The sequence below is a fragment of the Nylanderia fulva genome, unplaced genomic scaffold (assembly GCF_048542155.1).
Source record: "Nylanderia fulva isolate GAGA-0341 unplaced genomic scaffold, ASM4854215v1 Scaffold122, whole genome shotgun sequence".
Lineage (NCBI taxonomy): Eukaryota > Metazoa > Arthropoda > Insecta > Hymenoptera > Formicidae > Nylanderia > Nylanderia fulva.
This window is the reverse complement of record NW_028189432.1, coordinates 43,594-65,383: the sequence shown is the minus strand read 5'-3', so window position 1 is coordinate 65,383 and position 21,790 is coordinate 43,594. Positions and strand designations below refer to the sequence as shown.

General features: G+C 42.6%; 3 protein-coding genes across 3 annotated transcripts; all 3 read right to left on the bottom strand.

The window, feature by feature from the left end:
• Positions 1–6,255: 6,255 nt before the first annotated feature.
• LOC114945058 (uncharacterized) lies at positions 6,256–11,550 on the bottom strand. The gene has a single exon (XM_085479545.1). The coding sequence runs from the start codon at positions 11,548–11,550 to the stop codon at positions 6,256–6,258; it is 5,295 nt and encodes a 1,764-aa protein (XP_085335671.1).
• Positions 11,551–17,550: 6,000 nt separating this feature from the next.
• On the bottom strand, positions 17,551–18,051 carry LOC146724635 (uncharacterized; the record flags this gene model as incomplete). Its single annotated transcript, XM_085479544.1, has 1 exon — positions 17,551–18,051. A coding segment is annotated over one exon (501 nt), but the record flags the coding sequence as incomplete, so codon positions are not given.
• A 1,200-nt stretch (positions 18,052–19,251) lies between these two features.
• Positions 19,252–20,229, bottom strand: LOC146724634 (uncharacterized). The gene has a single exon (XM_085479543.1). It carries the CDS (start codon positions 20,227–20,229, stop codon positions 19,252–19,254), a length of 978 nt encoding a protein of 325 aa, XP_085335669.1.
• Between the last annotated feature and the right edge of the window lie 1,561 nt (positions 20,230–21,790).

Here is a 21,790-nt window from a genome sequence, read left to right as displayed (position 1 = left end):
GGAAAGCGAGGGGGTCCTTACCATCAAAATGGCATCCCCATTTGCGTATCTGGTTGAGGGCCTTAGCCGGGTCGGCTTCTGGTGGGTTCGGGGGTTCCGCGTGCACTCCGGTAACGTTCTTCGCGGCTAAGCGGCGCGTGGAGCGTTTCGGCCGCTCCGGTGTTTGGCTGATTGGCCATTACGTGGTCTCTTATGCGGCGGCGGAGGTCGATTAATCTCCCTTCTGGGTCTAGATCGCGGGTGGCGAGGTATCGGACGGCTTCCTCTTTATCTAGGCGGTAGATCCACCCAAGCATGTGGATTGCAAACCGGAGTCTCAGACGGTCGAGTCAGGTCCCTGTTCGGGCGCCATGTAACGAAGCACCTTTCCCGACGCCACGGATCGGCTCGTCGGTGCCAGGATTCGGGAAGAGGGGAGACTCAGATTTACAATGACACACGGTTGCTCTGGTAAAAGTAGAGTTTATTCGGGGCCACCTTCCTGTGGTTCTCCCGTGATTCAAACCATTATACACAGCACAGTGTAATCGGACGAAACGCGACCAGATGATACAGACGCGTACACGACTCGACTTATTGCTAGGATTGACAGATAGAAATATTACGGACGAGACGCGACCAGATTATACGGACGCGGACACGACTTATTGCTAGGATTGACGGATAGAAATATTACGGACGAGACGCGACCAGATTATACGGACGCGGACACGACTTATTGCTAGGATTGACGGATAGAAATATTACGGACGAGACGCAACCAGATTATACGGACGCGGACACGACTTATTATTGCTAGAGTTTCCAACGCGGACACGCGTACGGGCGCCCTGAGAAGGGCGAGCTCCGTCGGGCGCCGGTGACTTTCAGGTAGGACCCGGTGACCGAGGACGCTCGGCCTGCACGACGAGAACGCTCGTCGGCCGGGGTGATTTACGGACAGGACCCGGTGACCGAGGACGCTCGGCCTGCACGACGAGAACGCTCGTCGGCCGGGGTGATTTACGGACAGGACCCGGGGACCGAGGACGCTCGGCCTGCACGACGAGAACGCTCGTCGGCCGGGGTGGACAGGACCCGGTGACCGAGAACGCTCGGCCTGCACGACGAGAACGCTCGTCGGCCGGGGTGACTTACGGACAGGACCCGGTGACCGAGGACGCTCGGCCTGCACGACGAGAACGCTCGTCGGCCGGGGTGAGTTACGGACAGGACCCGGTGACCGAGAACGCTCGGCCTGCACGACGAGAACGCTCGTCGGCCGGGGTGAGTTACGGACAGGACCCGGTGACCGAGAACGCTCGGCCTGCACAACGAGAACGCTCGTCGGCCGGGGTGATTTACGGACAGGACCCGGTGACCGAGGACGCTCGGCCTGCACGACGAGAACGCTCGTCGGCCGGGGTGAGTTACGGACAGGACCCGGTGACCGAGAACGCTCGGCCTGCACAACGAGAACGCTCGTCGGCCGGGGTGATTTACGGACAGGACCCGGTGACCGAGGACGCTCGGCCTGCACGACGAGAACGCTCGTCGGCCGGGGTGAGTTACGGACAGGACCCGGTGACCGAGGACGCTCGGCCTGCACGACGAGAACGCTCGTCGGCCGGGGTGAGTTACGGACAGGACCCGGTGACCGAGGACGCTCGGCCTGCACGACGAGAACGCTCGTCGGCCGGGGTGAGTTACGGACAGGACCCGGTGACCGAGAACGCTCGGCCTGCACGACGAGAACGCTCGTCGGCCGGGGTGATTTGGAGTGTGGGAGTTGAGGAGTGATCCCTGAGTACGCTCGAGGGACCAGGACGGGACTGGTGTCGAAGTCTCGGCTGCGCCGCTCTTTATACCCGTCGGCCACCCCACTCTAAGACTAGCTTGGAGGGGGTCGAGTGACGGGTGGGGGCGAAAAGGCGGATTCCCAACGTATTCGTGTGGTGGCCCCGAAAGGGGCCGTTTACACGAGCGCGGGCGACTAGTGACGGCTAATCGGGTCGTCACATATATTTGAGTACACTTGAAAATAACCCAGAACAAGAGTCGAAACGTCGTGTTAAACAAATAAAACTTTTGCCTGTTAGAGGTCAATGCTTAAATTATTTATTTGTTTTAAATATTATTTATTTTATCTTTTATCACTTTATTTGGTAAGTTGATTTCATATTTTACTTTCTTTTTTCCCAATTACTTTATAACTATATTTAATAATTATTATTTTATAATAATTTAAGGCAACGGTGCTAAAAATGTCGCAACACAAACGCAAATATCTGAGCACAAATCAGAAGAGAAAATTGAAGGAACAAAAAGAAATAGAAATAGCAAAATGTCAAAAACTTTCAAATTTTTTTTCATGCATACCTTTGGCTTCTCAGAATAAAGCAGAAAAAGAAGAATGTAAAAATAAAAAAGAAATTAATAAGTATGCCAATCAAATTATTCAAAATAAGAGTATGGAAGACGAAATCCATGATATAATTGAAAAAGTAGAAAATTTTGATAAATATAAAAATTTAGCATTATGGCCTAATTCAATTAATAAGAAATTCATCAATAACTGTCTTTTAAAAGAAGCATCGTTTTTTCTCAAAATAGAAAGCAAGATAACTTTTGTTTTAATTCAAATAAATTTTATAATGGTCAAAATAGAAAATTTAATAATAAGTATTTCGAGAACCGTTTAAGAAGTGGACAAAAACTAATTAGATCATGGTTATGTTATTCTAATAGTAAAGGATGCATTTACTGTTTAGTATGTAAAATATTCTCAGTGGCACATACATCTCTTGGAACAACCGGTTTTTCTGATTGGACTAATCTAATCCGAACTCTAGACAATCATGAAGAATCGATAGATCATAAAAATGCAATGCTAAAATGGTTAACACAAGAGGAAAATAAAACTATTATTGATAAACAATTTGAAAAACAGATTAGAAATAAAACTGAATATTATTACAATGCGTGTTGTTGCTATAATTAAATTTCTAAGTGAAAGAGAATTGCCATTGAGAGACCACAATGAAAAGTAGGGATCTCCACACAATGGTAATTTTATAGGACTCGTAGAATTAATTGCAGAATTTGATCCTTTTTTACAAGAGCACATCGTAAAATGTCAATCTTAGAAAAGTAAAATTTTAAGTTATCTGTCAAAAACTTATGAAAAAATAATTTAAATAATGGGAAAACGAGTTCTAAGAGAGATTGTTAATAATATTAATGAAGAAGACACTAAATATTATTCAGTCATTACTGATTCGACACCAGATTTCGCACATACAGACCAACTTGCTATAATTGTAAGATACTGTACAAAAGGGAAAATTTATTAAAGATTTTTATCGCTTTTACTTATTCATAGTCATACGGGTTTGTCTTTATTTAATACTTTAAAAAGTTTTTTAGAAAAAATTGGACTTCCTATTGTCGTGGCCAGTCCTATGATAACGCTGCAAATATGAGCGAAAAATATAATGGACTGCAAACACGTTTGAAAAAGATAAATAAATTTGCTGATTATGTACGCTGTGCAGCACATTCTTTAAATTTAGTTGGGATAGAAGCAATAAATATTGTACCTTGTATGAGAAATTATTTTAGTATTGTTCAGCAATTATATGTATTTTTTTCGGCATCTACGCATAGATGGAACATCCCACGTAGAAATGTTAAAACGACCCAACGTTGCGCCTGCACCGGCGTGGCGGTACTGGCGTAGTACTGGCCGCCAGTATTGTGCCAGTGCAGATTTAACACTGGAGTGTAACCCCATGCCAGTACTGGTTCACAATTGGCAAGAACAGATGGGCCAGTATTGGGTATACAATTGGCTCATTGGATATGAAACTGGTCTAGTATTGGGTATACAATTGGCCCAGCATTGGATATGAAACTGGTCCAGTATTGGGTATATAACTGGCCCAGAGTATTGCGCGCTTAAAAGCCTTTTACCGATCGCAACTTAATTCGGGCGTTTTTGCAACACGCGCGCGGGAGTCGGAGATTCGGTAATCAAAATTAAACATTTAAACATTTTTATTTTCTTTAAAATATACTTGATGTACATCGATACCAGTGCAGAACTGCACCGGGAAATGAAATAATAAAAGTCACAATTAACAGATGTTGTTGATCTAAATTTGATCAGGAATATATTCAGAAAAATAATAAAGTAAAAAAAAAACTCAAATTAATGCTTTATTTATGAATTCTGTTTTTTCTACCACCATCTCTGTTCGGAGCTCCGGAGAACCAACAACTTGTTCTTGACAGAATTTCTTTTTTACAACTATTCGGGAATAGTTGTTTTAATGTATCTGATAAAAAAATGAGTGGTTTTAAAACTATATATACAAATGTGTTGCGAACGCGCGGCTTGAACCGTGGTCCGACGCGAAGCTGCGGCGAACGAGCATGCTCGGCCTTTTTAGGGCCGCGTCTCGCGCGCCGCCTCTCAAATCCTTCACCCGTTTTTTTTTTTTTATTGGAAAGAAATCATAGGAATCTCATGAGAGATGTGATGGATGGACAATAGGATAATTGTTGAGTGGACTGTATCTTAATAGGGTGATCGCGCACCCATGTGTGCGCTGAGATTGATGATTTACGTAGGAAGCCGAATTGAAAAGAAGTCTTGAAGTTGATGAACAAAAACAGATCAATTTATTATTTCACATGTCAGAAAGTCACCTGGACTTGACACAAACAAATCAAAGAAGAAAAAAAAAAACAAAAACTCGATATGAGAATCGAAAGCGTTTGCTGTACACGTTTCGAAGCTCGCGATCACAAAAGAAAAAACTGTTTGTTCGATATCGACACCAATGTTTTTTGTCGCAAGAGAAAACAATGTCTTATTTGAAAGTCACGATCGCGAATCGTACAACAACAAATTTGTCCTCTTGTGGACGACCGTTATAATTTATCGAACACGCGCACATATGATTTGACGCGACTTAATAATTGTCTTCAATTATGTGACATTCAATCCTCCAGCAGGATCCGAATATTCGTAATGTTCGATCACGTGCATTTATATGCAATTAACTATCACACAGAATCCTCCAGAAGGATTCGAATATTCGCAGGAGTCGATCACGTGTACGCAGCGTGCACAATACGACGGCGAGTTCGTCGCGACGGCGTACTACGACAATTGTGAGAGAGAGCGCGGGAGAGAGAGAGAGAGAGAGAGAGAGAGAGAGAGAGAACGAGCGAGAGAGAGAATGCACGACATGCATTCACCGATACGCGAATATCGCAGTGAATCCTCCAGCAGGATCCGAATACTCGTAATGTTCGATCACGTGCACGTAGCATGCACGAGACAATGGCGAATTCGTCGCGAGAACGTGTATGTTGCGTCGCGAACGAGATCCGATTACCCGTTAACTCTTCACTCTCGATATGTCACACAATACCGCGCAAATCTGTTCGTATTTGTCGCGATAATACATTCACGCACTTATTACACCGTAACGCGAATTCTTTGGTCTGACTTGCGACCAACGCCGGCTCTCTCTCCGCGACGACTGTCTCCGACGGAATGCTACCCTCATCGATCACGCTATCGACCGCCTGATCGCGAGGGGTACACGCGGAACGCGCTAATTGGCCGAAAATTTGCTTCCGCGGCGCTTCCCGCGGTGCGTGCCGCGAGGTGCTGCCGTGTTAGGCCCGCGGCAATTGCTTTCACTTAAATTCTCGATTGAGCCGTGAATTTTCGTTCGATCGAGCGCGGCAAATTTTTCTCAATCCTAAACATACCGCCCGCCTCGAAATTTGAATTTCGAAACTACTCGATCTCGCGGTATACCTTACACAAGGATGCATCGTTCACTCCCGTGTGAGTGAGGTTTGCTAAATGAAAACTAATTGCGTGTGATTGTTCGTCACGATTGATCCCATGCAATATATAAGATACTGAGATGTAACTTCTGATTACGCTCAGCTCGCACTAAAGTGAAATTGTAGACCTGAAACGGCTGACAATATTGACTTAAAGTTGACTTCTAAAGATCACTGTTGTTATCGCGGACGGATTTTAACATTTAACGCAGATCGCGTAAACAACAGTATCCGCTGTTCGTACTAATTCGCACGACCTTAAACTTAGGATTGCAAGCGCCGCCCGCCTTGGCGACTTTACTTGCACGCTTTGACTTAACTAATGAACATAAACTTGACTTACTTGCTACATAAATTATAACGTAATTAGAATTAGAATCGTATAATTAACTTACACTAGAATTATCGCTAATTGCTTGACACTCGAGGTTGATCCTCGATGGAATCGTCAGAATCAACGTCGATTGGAAGCACACATAACTTAGTTATGGGACGCTTATATTCCGAGTTCGCTGTTTTGACGGAAACTACTCGAATTAATCCGTCAGAGCCTGGTTGACAGTGGATTACGCGTCCGAGTTCCCATTTGCAAGGAGGAAGAAGAGGATTTTGAATCAGAACCATGGAACCGATATGGATAAGTGACTTTGCCTTTCGCCACTTAGTTCGCTGTTGAAGCGTGTTAATATAGTCGGCGTGCCAATGCTTCCAAAAACGCTCCGTGATCTGTCGCAACAACTGCCACCGTGACAGTCTGTTTTCATTGATTTGCAGAACAGAAGGTTCTGGATTGATTGTGATTGCCGATCCAATCAAAAAGTGACCCGGAGTGAGCACTTCAAAATCGTCAATCGAATCAGTCAATGGGCACAGGGGCCTTGAATTTAAGCATGCTTCAACTTTACAAAGCACGGTAGTAAGTTCCTCGAAAGTGAGGGTGTGATTTCCTAATATCCTACGAAGGTGGTATTTAACGCTTTTGACCCCTGCCTCCCACAATCCACCGAAGTGTGGAGCATGGGGAGGGATAAAACTCCATGTGATGTTATCTGACACGATAAAGTTGAGAAAGTTAACATCGCTTTGAGCGTCTCGATACGCTTGCGACAACTCCTTGTCTGCTCCTGCGAACGTAGTACCATTGTCCGAGTACATGGCCTCTGGTAATCCACGTCGCGCACAAAATCTTTGAAAAGCGTTAAGAAAGGCAGCAGTCGAGTAATCACTAACCAGTTTGAGATGAATAGCGCGTGTGGCTAAACAAATAAAGAGTGCTATGTAGGCCTTTCGCGAGGTAATTCCTCGGCCGGCTGAAGCACGTGTAAAGACTGGTCCGGCGTAGTCGACACCGCTATGTAGAAACGCTCGAGAGGGCGCCGAAACACGACTTGTAGGTAGCTGGCCCATCAGCTGACTAGCTACTTGAGCCTTTTCTCTTGTACACGGAACACATTTATAAATAACCGACTTTACTAGACTTCTTGCTCTCAAAATCCAAAACTCTTGTCTAAGTTTTGAAAGAGTGGATTGAAGACCGGCATGGAGAGATACAACATGCGTATAACGGATGATCATGGTAGTGATCGTATGGTTGGCTGATAAGATTGGATGCTTGGACTGGAAAGATAATGACGAGTGTTCTAATCGCCCCCCAACGCGAATTAGACCGTCAGAATCCAGGAACGGATTTAATGAGAGAATTGGACTGTGAGTAGGCAACGGTTTGTTTGACTTTAAATTATGGAGCTCGTTTTCGAATAGTTCTAACTGAATGAAGTTCAGCCAGAAGTTTCGTGCTTCGTTGAATTCAACTGTAGTAAGAGCGTGATATTGAGACTTGTTGTTCGATCCTATTGTGTGTTTCTTTCTACACTTCCTTATGAAACGGTAAATGTAGGCGGTAATACGTATTAATTTTGGCCACCATGAATATCGAGTAGTGAGATTCCACGGTTCATTAGCGTTCACTTGATGCACTTGACACGGTTTTTCTTCTAACTGTGTTTCGTCTATCGGCGTTATTGTGAATGTGGGCCAATCATCCTGTTTAAGACTCAACCATGAAGGTCCGCGCCACCAAATATCGAAGGCGCTTAATTCTGTGCCGAGTAAACCACGAGATGCACAGTCAGCGGGATTTTCATGTGTACTGACATGATGCCAAATGCCATCAGCTACTCGTGTTTGAATCTCTGTTACGCGATGCGAGACGAAAGTTTTCCAATGAGATGGGTGCTTGTTTAACCAAGCAAGCACAATACTCGAATCTGTCCAACAATGGACTGGCATTTTCGTGAAATGAAGAGATTTTCTGATGAATTCAATTAGGCGCGCTAATAAGACCGCAGCTGACAATTCTAATCGAGGGATTGTCAGCGGTTTGATAGGCGCGACTTTGGATCGCCCAGCGAGGAGCGAAACAGTTGTATGACCGGATAATGTTGTGACTCTCAAAAAAACTACTGCGGCGTAAGCTACTTGGGAAGCATCCGCGAAACCGTGTAACTCGATGCTCTTGGTATCTGAATCGCATCCAATCCAGCGACTAAGTTTTATGCTTTTGATGTAAGGAAGTGATTTATAAATCACGCTCCATTGTAAAAGGAGATCTTCTGAGAGATTGTCGTCCCAGCCTACCTTGTGTCGCCATAATTTCTGCATAAAAACTTTCGCTTTGAGAACCACGGGTGTGACCCATCCAAGTGGATCGAATATTCTGGCTATGGTAGAGAGAATCGTTCGTTTTGTAGAAGGGAGAGTCTGTGGTAATTCAATTTGAAACTGGAAACAATCGTGCGTCGGATTCCAAAAAATACCGAGAACCTTCAGATTGTTGTCAGTCTCGAATAATTTAAGCTGTGCGAGCCCGTGATGATCCGATGAAATATCTGAGAGCAACTCCGGTTTGTTACTCGCCCATTTGCGAAGATCGAATCCACCGCGTTTCAACAATTTGCAAACTTGATCTCGAGTCTGTTTAAGGAGAGGCATATCTTCGGCCCCAAACAGCACGTCGTCCACATAGACGTTCTCGCTTAAAACCGCAGATGCTAGTGGAAACGAGCTTCCTTCATCATCGTTTAACTGATTAATGACTCGAAGAGCTAAAAACGGTGCGGAAACCGTACCGTATGTTACCGTAAGGAGTTGATGTTCTTGAATATTCGAATTTTCATCTATCCATAGGATGCGTTGATAATCTCTATCTCGCGAGTCGACCAATATTTGTCTATACATTTTCGCTATGTCTGCGGAGTAAACGTATTTGTGCTGTCGCCAACGTAATAAAACCGATTGCAGATCTAACTGTAGTTTAGGCCCAGTAAACATGTGAGAATTGAGCGAGGTACCGTTAGAGGTTGTGCATGAGGCGTCAAATACGACTCTCAACCGAGTTGTCGAACTAGTCTCTCGAATGACCGGATGATGAGGGATGTACACGACTTGTGAATTTACTGAATCCACCGGTGCGATTACTTTCATATGATTCAACTGTGCGTATTCGCTCATGAATTCAGCATACTCCTGCTTAATCGCAGGTTGATTATTAATTCTCCGAAGTAACGACGAAAGCCGACGCGCGGCTATTTCGCGAGATTCACCGATTTCGATGGGTGGGCCGTTTCGAAACGGCAGACGCACGATATATCTCCCATCCGATGTTCTCGAATGCGTTTGTTTGAAATGTTCTTCGCATTGTTCGTCATCTGGGGACATTTCAATTGATTGAGGTGTTTCTTCTGCCTCCCAGAATTTAGACAATTGATTTTCGAGAGAACAACAATGAGCGACAACACTGTAACGTTGATTTAACTGAGCTGATTGCACGACGCGACTCGCATCCTCAACAGGCGGAATTACGAGAGTTGAAGTTACCACATGAGAGGGTTGTGTCACGTGATTCGGGATAGAGGTTGTTCCGGATAGGATCCATCCGAAATGCGATTCAATTGCACCTGGTTGACCGAGCGGTCCGTTACGTACGTGAACGAGTACGTGATTATATAAATCGGATCCTATTATGAGATCAATCGGTGTTGATCCGGTAGGATCATCGTCAGCCAATTCCAGATTGGAAATATGTTTCCAATCTTGCGATTGCGAAGCGTTTCTGGGAGCATACCTCGTTAATGCCTTCATAATATAGGCAACCGTTGTGAACCTTGGTTTCGATTTTTTGCGAGGAGTGATGTGAATCAGAGCCGCAGATCGGCATGTACCGGTGTCAGCGTAGCTTATTCCCGACGTTGAAGTAAGCGTTCGTATACGCTTAAGACGTAATATTTGAGCAACACGCTCCGTCACAAACGTGAGCTCTGATCCACCGTCAATCAAGGCTCTGACAACCAATGAGCGTCCAGAAGGCGCCTGCAAATTCACCTTTGCAGTAGATAAGACAACAGGAGTCGGCGCAGTTGTCATTGTAACTGATGAGAGTGCCGTAACGTTAGGCACGTTGTCGATGACGTCATTCGCGTTTGACGTATTGTTCGCATTTGTAACTTGTTGCAATGAGTCCGAATCGAGATGAATCATAGAATGATGTCGTTTATTACATGTTCGACATGTGAAATTACTTTGACAATTGATCGACATGTGTTTATCACTCAAACAATTAAAACATCGTCGAAATTTCTTAACCAATTCGCGTCGCTGAATCGGACTCTTTGCTACAAATTGCGGACATTTTGAGAGAATGTGCGATTGCTTGCACATTGAACACACTATATTAAATGACGCAGTCGCTGTTGCGCTAGTCACTTTCGCATGTGACTTGGTCTTGTCGTTATCGCGAGGGTGAAGTTCCTCTAACGCGAGAGCACGCGACGAAATAAATTTTAATACTTCTTTGTATGTTGGCGGATTTTCGATATCGCTCGTTTTTAACTTCCACGCACGGCGCGTGGCGGGATCGAACTTCTGAGAGAGAAAATAAACTAACATGTCGCTGACTATATCGTCCGGCAAACGATTAAGACGTTGCAATGTTGAGATCGCTTGTTCGGCTTTATCGCGTAAGGCGTGAAGCTCGACAGCTGACTCACGAATCATTTTCGGAAGATTATACAAATTCGAAATGTGAGTCTCAATTAATCGGCGCTTATTTTCAAAACGCGCTGTTAATGCTTTCCACGCAACCGAGAAGTTATCCGCGGTGACTTTAATACCTGATATCGCATCGCGAGCTGAGCCTGTTAAACTTGACACTAAAAAATGCATGCGACTGAAGTTCGATAATTCGCGATTGTCTATAATAAGCGATTGAAACCGATCGCGAAAAGTCTCCCACTCCTCAATCTTACCGGTGAACGGCGGCAATTTGATGGGAGGAAGATGTTTGACCGATAATGACGCAGAGTCTGTATGCGCGAACGAAGCGTTGAAAGAGGTTTCACGACTTACGACTGGAACCAGCTCCTCCAAGCACTCGTTCATGTAGTCCATAGCTGTCTGATAGAGGTCCTCGTGGAAGGCGTAGGTCTTCTTTTTGAAGTAGTGAATTGAAACTTGCTTCTCGTCAGGAACAAGCTGCAGCAGTGTCGCGTGATTGCGTACACATTGTGTCCACGTGTCTTGTAAGCTCGTCATTCGCGAGCGAATTTTGGCGGCCGTCAGATTTGACCGACCGATCTTCTTAAAATTGTCGAGAGCTCGAGCAACTGAATAGCAAGCAGTTTGTTGATTTGCGAGAGCTTCTTCCATTTTGACACTGAATTTAATCAACTGAGGTTTCAACGACACTGAATTTAATCAAATTAGTCTTTTACGAACCGAGCTGTCACTCTCTTTGAATGCACTGATAGCGTTTGATGATGTCCGATTTTGAATGTACTTGCAATGTCACTGTGTTTTTTACTTGAGTTTTTTCACTTTTCAATTCGTCACCAATCTCAAATCCGGCTCGAAGGACCAAATGTTGCGAACGCGCGGCTTGAACCGTGGTCCGACGCGAAGCTGCGGCGAACGAGCAAGCTCGGCCTTTTTAGGGCCGCGTCTCGCGCGCCGCCTCTCAAATCCTTCACCCGTTTTTTTTTTTTTATTGGAAAGAAATCATAGGAATCTCATGAGAGATGTGATGGATGGACAATAGGATAATTGTTGAGTGGACTGTATCTTAATAGGGTGATCGCGCACCCATGTGTGCGCTGAGATTGATGATTTACGTAGGAAGCCGAATTGAAAAGAAGTCTTGAAGTTGATGAACAAAAACAGATCAATTTATTATTTCACATGTCAGAAAGTCACCTGGACTTGACACAAACAAATCAAAGAAGAAAAAAAAAACAAAAACTCGATATGAGAATCGAAAGCGTTTGCTGTACACGTTTCGAAGCTCGCGATCACAAAAGAAAAAACTGTTTGTTCGATATCGACACCAATGTTTTTTGTCGCAAGAGAAAACAATGTCTTATTTGAAAGTCACGATCGCGAATCGTACAACAACAAATTTGTCCTCTTGTGGACGACCGTTATAATTTATCGAACACGCGCACATATGATTTGACGCGACTTAATAATTGTCTTCAATTATGTGACATTCAATCCTCCAGCAGGATCCGAATATTCGTAATGTTCGATCACGTGCATTTATATGCAATTAACTATCACACAGAATCCTCCAGAAGGATTCGAATATTCGCAGGAGTCGATCACGTGTACGCAGCGTGCACAATACGACGGCGAGTTCGTCGCGACGGCGTACTACGACAATTGTGAGAGAGAGCGCGGGAGAGAGAGAGAGAGAGAGAGAGAGAGAGAACGAGCGAGAGAGAGAATGCACGACATGCATTCACCGATACGCGAATATCGCAGTGAATCCTCCAGCAGGATCCGAATACTCGTAATGTTCGATCACGTGCACGTAGCATGCACGAGACAATGGCGAATTCGTCGCGAGAACGTGTATGTTGCGTCGCGAACGAGATCCGATTACCCGTTAACTCTTCACTCTCGATATGTCACACAATACCGCGCAAATCTGTTCGTATTTGTCGCGATAATACATTCACGCACTTATTACACCGTAACGCGAATTCTTTGGTCTGACTTGCGACCAACGCCGGCTCTCTCTCCGCGACGACTGTCTCCGACGGAATGCTACCCTCATCGATCACGCTATCGACCGCCTGATCGCGAGGGGTACACGCGGAACGCGCTAATTGGCCGAAAATTTGCTTCCGCGGCGCTTCCCGCGGTGCGTGCCGCGAGGTGCTGCCGTGTTAGGCCCGCGGCAATTGCTTTCACTTAAATTCTCGATTGAGCCGTGAATTTTCGTTCGATCGAGCGCGGCAAATTTTTCTCAATCCTAAACAAAATGCATTTCACATATCATGTGTTATTTTAAAATCGTATAAAATTTATTATAATAAAATGCATATACCTTTCATTATTTTATACGTGTTTGTTTCCGCAAAACTGTCTTTCTTTCTATTATGATTTTGCCATCCACAACCACTATATTTTAACAATTGTAAACAAAGAAGGACTATAAGAGCTATTAAACATAATACAGTTGTCAGATGATATTAATAAAATTCATTTAAACAAAATAATAAATACATAAGACATAAACATTTATGCGAACGTTTCGGCTGACATTTTAAGCTTTCTTCAGCGCAATACAAATATTTTAATTATAAATTAAATTGTGTAAATTAATTATAAATTAAATTTATTAAAACATTATAGACGGTAATTAACAATGTCAAGATAATAAATATATAAAGTCAGTTTTTTGTCTCGTTACATATGTTGCTAAACAAGTCATCGTGTATGACAACCACCATTACTGATACATACTGAGTTTGAGCGACCCTATCATGCAATCACTTATAAGTATAGACTTCCTGATTTACTGGTCAAGGGAGATATCTTGATTGAATCCTAGTAGGTATACTAAAGGAGTTCTAACTCAGGGGCAATGAGGGGGGGGGGGGGAGGGAATTGGGGACGAGGGGAGTGACGTCACGCGGGGGAGGGGTTCTTATCAGCAAATAAGCTTATCTTATCAGCTCAGGTTACCTGATAAGGGGAATCATGTTACCTAATATGTTTATAAACAAGATAAGCGGATATCTGTTACAAGATAAGATAAGCTAAGTGTTCATAAACAAGATAAGCGGCGTCTTTGAGCTATATCTAAGTTTTCATAAACAAGATAAGATAAGCTTTAGCGATATCTAAGTTTTCATAAACAAGATAAGATAAGCTTGTGCGATATCTAAGTTTTCGTAGAAAATCCAAAATAAGATAAGCGGCGTCTTTGTAAGGTATCAAAGTTTGCAGATAAGATAAGCTAAGTTTTCGTAGAAAATCCAAGATAAGCGGCGTCTTTGTAAGGTATCTAAGTTTGCAGATAAGATAAATTCTAAGAAGAGCTGCCGCATGAATCGAGCGCCGACAAATAGATATTTATTACCCCAAGATAAGATAAATTCTACGAAGAGCTGCCGCATGGATCGAACGCCGACATTCAGATATCTATTACTAAGGGGGTTGCGTTTCTTCATCTAAATTTTCTCCGAAGATAAGATAAAAATTCTACGAATGGCTGCCGCCGATTCAAGCTTGGATCGAGCGCCGACAATCAAGCGGGTTGATATGTATATTTCTAAGAAATATCAGCGGGGGCGAACGCAGGCTTCACAGGTTGCGACATGGACTTGGATGAAATGAAAGGTAACGGGCGACTTTATCTATGTATTTCTAAGAATTATCAGCAATATCTAAGATTTCGAATCCAAGATAAGATATCGCAAATATTTCTCGCGAATTAACAATTGCATCATCGCACGAACAAAGAGATGATCGGGATATATAATGAGGACCGATGCAGCTGCCGGGTCATAGTACCACTGGCGAGCGCACGCTCTCTTCATTCGGGGTGCAGAATGTTTGTAATACTATCAACAGCCGCTATTTTTGTTTCGGCGAAGATCATCTTTCGGAGATAATAGCAAATCTTTTGGAGGATTCACGAACAAAGGGATGATCAGAGTATATAATGAGGACCGCTGCCACTGCCGGGTCATAGTACGGTGACATCTGCGAGCATAGTAGTGAGCATAGTGAATTGTTTTTGCAATAAAAACGGAGAACGCAGAACATATTGAGAGCGACGATGAGATAATCACGATCTCAGACGATGAGATGGAGGTGATAACAATCTCCGACGAGATGGGGGTGATAACAATCTCCGACGACAGCGACAGCGACAGCGATGTTGCGATGTACGACCCCGACTATGACAGGGAGGTGAATATCGTCTTAGACGATATTGAAGAGATGGAGGTCGATATCGTACCCATCGTTGATGATGATGACGATGATGATGATGATAAAGAAGAAGAAGAAGAAGAAGAAGAAGAAGAAGAGGAAGAAGAATTGCACGATGATGGGTACGATAGCGAAAACGCTGTTCGGGAGTCGTGCCGCTCGCACATGTTTGGCATACGAGCAGTTGCATCCCTCGACGAACACACGAGGGTATGCACTGTAACGTCGTATGTCATGGCATACGTCACACCATGGGGGTCAGTGCGAATCTGTATGCCCTGTTTCATGAGAAACAGGGGCAGATTCATTTCGATCACGACCATCGAGAGCCACATGACGGCGCGGTACATTGATGCACCACATCTGCGTTGCACCGATTGCCGGGGAGATTATACATATTCTACCTGGCCAACGCATGTCCCACCTGTCAAGGACGTGAGTATATATATATATATAATATGTCAAAAATTCGAGTAATAAAAAATTTATTATATTTCTATGCACAGATACCGAGTCTGATGATAGCAATGGGTGATGCGACCCCCTCTCTCGCAGTCGTCGGATCCATGCATATGCAACGCGCTGGCTCTCTCTCTCTCTCGTCGGCTCTCTCCGCTCACTCTCGCCGTCACCATACATAAGAATTATTTTATATTTTTTTATATTTTTTATATTTTTATATTTTTATATTTTTTTATATTTTATATTTTATATTTTATATTTTATATTTTTATATTTTTATATTTTTTTATATTTTACATATATTATTTTTTATTTTTTATTTATACACACAGTAGAGAGGGTTTGGAGTCGATAAATACTACGGAAGTGACGAACCGTGGGGTCCTTATCTCTACTGTAACACATGTACAAATACACACGAACACACACACACGCACATACACATGCATATGAGGTGTAAATCCGACCGGCAACCTCCACGTGGTACACCTCGGGTAATGCCAATGCCGGCGGTAATGTAATAATTAGGAATAAAATATATATATTATTAATATACAAAAATTTTATTAATTTAAAAATGTTTCCCTCCCTCGATATCCTTATAAAAAATAATAAAAAAAATAATGTACAAAAATAATGTACAAAAAATGTACAAAAAAAATAATGTATTATACAAAAAATAATGAAAAACAATGAAAAAAATAATGTACAAAAAAATAATTTTAAAAAATGTACAAAAAATAATTAAAAAATGTATAAAAAATATGTATAAAAAAATAATGAATAAAAAATATTAAATAAAATATATATTTTATTAAATTTAAAAAAATGTTTCCCCTCCTCTCCTTCGCATCCCTCTCCCGCCGAATCTCTCTCGCCGTCGACTCTCTCGCCACAGCATCTCTCGCCACAGCATCTCTCGCCGCAGCATCTCTCGCCCTATCCAGGCGTGGATCCCGAGCCGCCACATCCAAGCTTGGATCCCTCTTTCGCTCTGACGGGAGAGCGCGTATACCGCCGCGCGTTGCCTCTTTCTCTTGCTTTGACTGCGCGCTACCTCCTTCTCTCTCGAATGTGTGCATCTCTCTTACTCTCGCGCCGCCGCCGCTGCGGCCCGTCTTCTCTCTCGAATACGTGCGTCTTCTTTCTCGCCTCCGATCTTTTTTTTTATTTGTATTAATTTTATTTTTATTTTAATACATTTTATATAATTTTATGTTATTTTATTTTGTATATTTGTATCTTTTATTATATTTCTATTTTATAAATTAATATCCTCCTTACCTCTTGTTCCCTTTTAAATTATAAGACAATATAAAGAAATCTCTCTCTCTCTCTCTCTCTCTCTCTCTCTCTCTCTCGCCTCCAACCTTTTTTTATTTGTATTAATTTTATATAATTTTATTTTATTTGTATTAATTTTATTTTATACTATTATACTTTTATATATTTTTATTTTAATACATTTTATATAATTTTATTTTTATATTTTTATATTTGTATTTTTTATTAAATTTCTATTTTATAAATTAATATCCTCCTTACCTCTTGTTTCCTTTTAAATTATAAGACAATATAAAGAAATTATTAAAAATTATTTTAGAAACTCTCTTTTCTCCTTCGCGTCTTATTTCGCCGGCTCTCTCGCCGTGCCTCTCTCGTCGACGGCCCGAGCCGCCCACCCGCTCTTGAATGCGTGCGTCTTCTGTCTCTTAATGTCGCGTGCGCCATGTAAGATAAAATTATCGATTCTGCCGCCGCATGAATGCGGCCCGTATTTATCTCGTAAGATAATAATATTGATTTTTTCTCGCTGAAAGCAGGCTTGGATACGACAATGTCCTTGACACGATAATTATCTCTTGCAAAGTATGTAACGGGTGGCGCGCAAATAAAGTACACCATGATATATACATATAAGTATTTATTTGTCTTATATTTACTACATAATTATATAAAGTTTTATTACATATTAAAAACTAAAGCCACCAGCTCGCAATCGACAAGTTGGTGCATGTTGAAGGCGTTGCTAGCGCGTATCGCATTCGGCAATTCTCTCGCATTCGTTACAGTGGATGCAATATTGGAGAATTGCGTATATTTGATATCGACCGTTGCGATGAGCCTCGTCAATCGATCGAACATTATTTCGATGCATGAATCAAGGTCGAACATACGACGTAACGTCGATTCGACCATCATCATGCGCACGTCCGCCGATTCGAGACTTATGAGCTTGGTGTCGTTTATCTTGTGAAAACGTACTGTTAGCGGCCCGACACTTATAAAATTATACACATCGTTGCTGGAAGAGTCATTGTTCAGATAATTGTGAATAGCGTGACGTTGCTCGTAGAGTCCTTTCCACGTTTTGAGAGATAGTATTAGCTGTTTTCCTCGATGATCTCCTATGGCGATCTCCACGTAACTCGGCGGATCCACTCTGATGCCGATTTCGAAGAATTTGAATTACGTGGCCGTCAATGCGTATCGTCTTCCAAGTATACGAACCGCACGAGGCTCCAGCGAAACGCTGTAAAAATTAGATAAAAATTATAACTCGTAAAAAATATAAAAAAGATAAAAGTATATAATACAAAATATAAAATATATAAAATATATATAAAATATAAAAAAGTTATACTTACTCGTCGCATTTCTTCTCGCACGTTTCATCATGTCTCGGCATGTAGTAATTCATGCTGCTTCTTTGAACCGAAGGTATTAAAAAAAGTGAACCGTCAGTCAGAACAGTCGACGAGAGACTGATCGTATAAAAAGTACTAATAATCGAGTAACGATCATTTTTAAAATATTAGGCGAAAGGGATTCTTAGAAATATATCTGGAGGAAAAGACAAATATTTAAAAGTAGTGGGGGTAAAAGAAATTCTTAGAAATACGATTGCGTAAAAAATTTTTTAAAATATTAGGAGAAGGGATTTCTTAGAAATATCTAATGAGGGAAATAACAAAGAGAATAGTATGTAAACAATATGTTTATTCAAAAAAACGGATGATCGTCTAATCCAAGCCTGGATTCTGCGGCCGACCAACAATTAAATAATTTAAATACATTTTGTAACGCGCAATTTTTTACATGTTTATTACACCGTAGAGTATATGTGGGATCTAATTAATTTAATGCTGGCATATCTTCATATATGGCATCCAAGGTCTCAATGATGAAACTGCTGCTCGCATCGTCCACTATTTCGGCCAACCATTCTCGCTTTTCGAGTTCTTTTACATACACGAGAGAGGACTTCTCGTCCTCTTCGTCTTGTTCATTTATGCCAATGATAGCTGCCGTGATCAAGATCTGAGCCATGCAGTATGGAACATTTCCATCCTCCCAATGCAAGCTGTGATGATGCTGAATTATCCATGAGACCTGGCGCCTTTCCAACTTTATAAGCACGCTCCATGGCACAGGGCATGCGAAGAAATAGTGCGACAGGGTATATCCTCTTCTCAGGATTGCCGCTTCCTTCACGATAAATCATTTGTTTAGGATAAATCCTTGCAGGTCGACAAACGTTGGTGCGGGCATGATCTCTTTGATGTGAGTCAGTCGAGAGGTATTACGATACTCTTCAGACATCTCGCATCATCATGATTATGTATCCTCCTCCCCTCTCTTACACGTGTAGTTGTGTAAACATTTTTAGATGATTTTGCGCACAACATTGGTCAACGGCTTGTACTGGATCACGCGATCGTGCATAATGAGACAATATGCTGTGATATTATTAGGTATATTCTCCTTACACTCAAACTTTAATCTCACATCCACCGTTGGGCTCTTGACCAATTTGTTTTGTCGAGAACAATCGATAATCACAAACGGACCGGAACGTAGAAATAACGAGACGGTGAGGCTCGGCTCGAGATACTCGTATCCGTAATAATTTTTGCAGAAACGCGCATACGTGTCATACAGAATCGACCATCTGTTTCTATCGAAATCCAGATTCATATCGTCGTACAAATAACATTCCGAGTTCAGATAGAGTTTCACGTTGGTTAATTTACAGTTGTCGAATCGACTCTTATCCTCAGACATGACGTTTTTCCGCCCTGTCTGCAGGGCAAAAATTACATATAGCGTCTTCTCCAGTTGAGTCGCGGTCTTAATGGCCCACGAATGCTTGGTCGTACGCTGCAATAGCGGAAATTCGTATAGATCCCACGAGCGGAAACCCATGCTGAGGTACCGTCCGCTTTTCAAAGCGCGCAGTATCGACAGCTTCTTAATCTCGCTCAACAATACGTGTGGCATTCGCCATTGTATCTTGAATATGTTGATCGCAAGCTTCAGTGCAGAATCTCCATACAGACAATTATTGTCGTTGCGCGCTCGTATTAGGATCAACTCATGACGCGCATTAATAATCACGCGTTTGTAATCCTCGCAAAATCCCAGCAACATGTGCAGCGGCACACAAAAATTAAAGTATCCATTCACAGTAGTCGGGCTATGCCAGCCTGCATTTCGCATAATCACGCTTCTATCGAATGACATTGTTACATAATTTTTCAGCAGACTTGTTATTCCCACATTCCTGTTGCGATCAATCTCCACACCATCGAGCTTATAGCGAATTTCGTCAAACATGAATGCGACGCAATTATTTCCCAGCATCACATTGGATCCCTTAACTGGATGAGTTATCCGCAGTTCACCCTCGATGTAGAGAAAAATCTCATACGGCAACGTATATAAATCCTGTTGTTGTATGGGTATTCTTATCTCGTCGCTGTATCCAAATGTTGTGTTGGCAAACGGGTTGTATGTGTGAGTCTCAATCTTGACGATGCGATCGTGAAAGACTGGCTCTTCCTCGATGTTGAAAATCTCAGTCATTGTTCAGATGGCGCGCACCGCAAATCCCAAAGATTGTAAAAACGCAACGTTTGACGAGGTGAGTTTCTTCTTTGCGGTTGATTTGATATTAGTGAATGATGTTGCTGCTGGTCTGATTGTGTTTTTCGTGTCTTTATTCAACACGAGCATCCCGTCGCACGAGGGTGGCCCGCCGTCGTACGTGCAATCTAACTGTTATCTTTTCACCTCGAAAATCGAGCAATCGTCCCTCCTGGTCAGCAACGCGTAACACTAAATCAGTAATGCTTCGTACGAAGACCGGCAGGTAAATGATCTGCGCCGGCGTTTCTGATACCTTATATCCTGGTGGTACCCTTCGGTGAAAATTCGTGTATCGTGTGAACGAGTTTATCGTTGCTGTATGCACCCGCGGTCACGTTACACTTTATGCGGATAATGTTCACGTTGATAATATTAATCACCATGTTCGATTTGTGCCATTTTCGCGGTTGTAGTATACGATTCGAGAATCCCAGCAGCAATCCAATGTTGTTGGGCATGCTAAAGTTTACTCTGTAGGCATACTTGATCTTGCTTCTCATCGTATTGTAATTAACGCGGAGCACGATTGGGTAATCTTTATCGTCGACACCTTTATCGCTAACAGCATTATGTTTTCGGGAAAGTTCACATTTCAGAAATTCATGTATCGCTTGCAGCTCGTACGATCCCTCGGAAATTGTAATTTCCACGTCGTCTGTGCTGTAGTAAAATTTAATATTCGAGGAATTCACATTCGATATAGTGTGATAAGTTTCAAAATCCGTCAGACCGAGCTCGTAGTCCGCGTCGCTCAAATCTATGGGCGGAAAGTAGGTCGCCGCGAGGACGCTACTCTTCCCAGTCAATGGTCGACGTGTTAATGTTAGCGACATGTTGACAAAACTGAGTTAAATAATGCAATGTCAGTCTTTAAATTCGCGGCGAGAAATCTCGGAGAAATTGCAAGCACAATTGTCCACAGATACTCTGATCATACGTTTGATAAGAAGTGTAATTGTATTCCAATTTCGGCACATTTAAATATCGCACCAATTCCTCAGGTGGCCGAAGATTGCCAAAACTGTCGAAATAGATTGCGCGATTTCTCCTTTTTGCATATGCCACCCAATCCGTGCCAGGACCGTCTGTGCTGTCCAGATTGACGATACCGCTCTCATTTTCTCGCGCGCCATTTATCGGTAAATTATTGCGCATAAATACACCTTTAAAATATGGAATGTGCATACGTTTTGCAAGTTGTAGCAATTGCACATTTGTAGTTACACCTTGCGGCATTTTTAACGTTTTTTTGACGTTTTTTTTTCTCGCTCCTCGT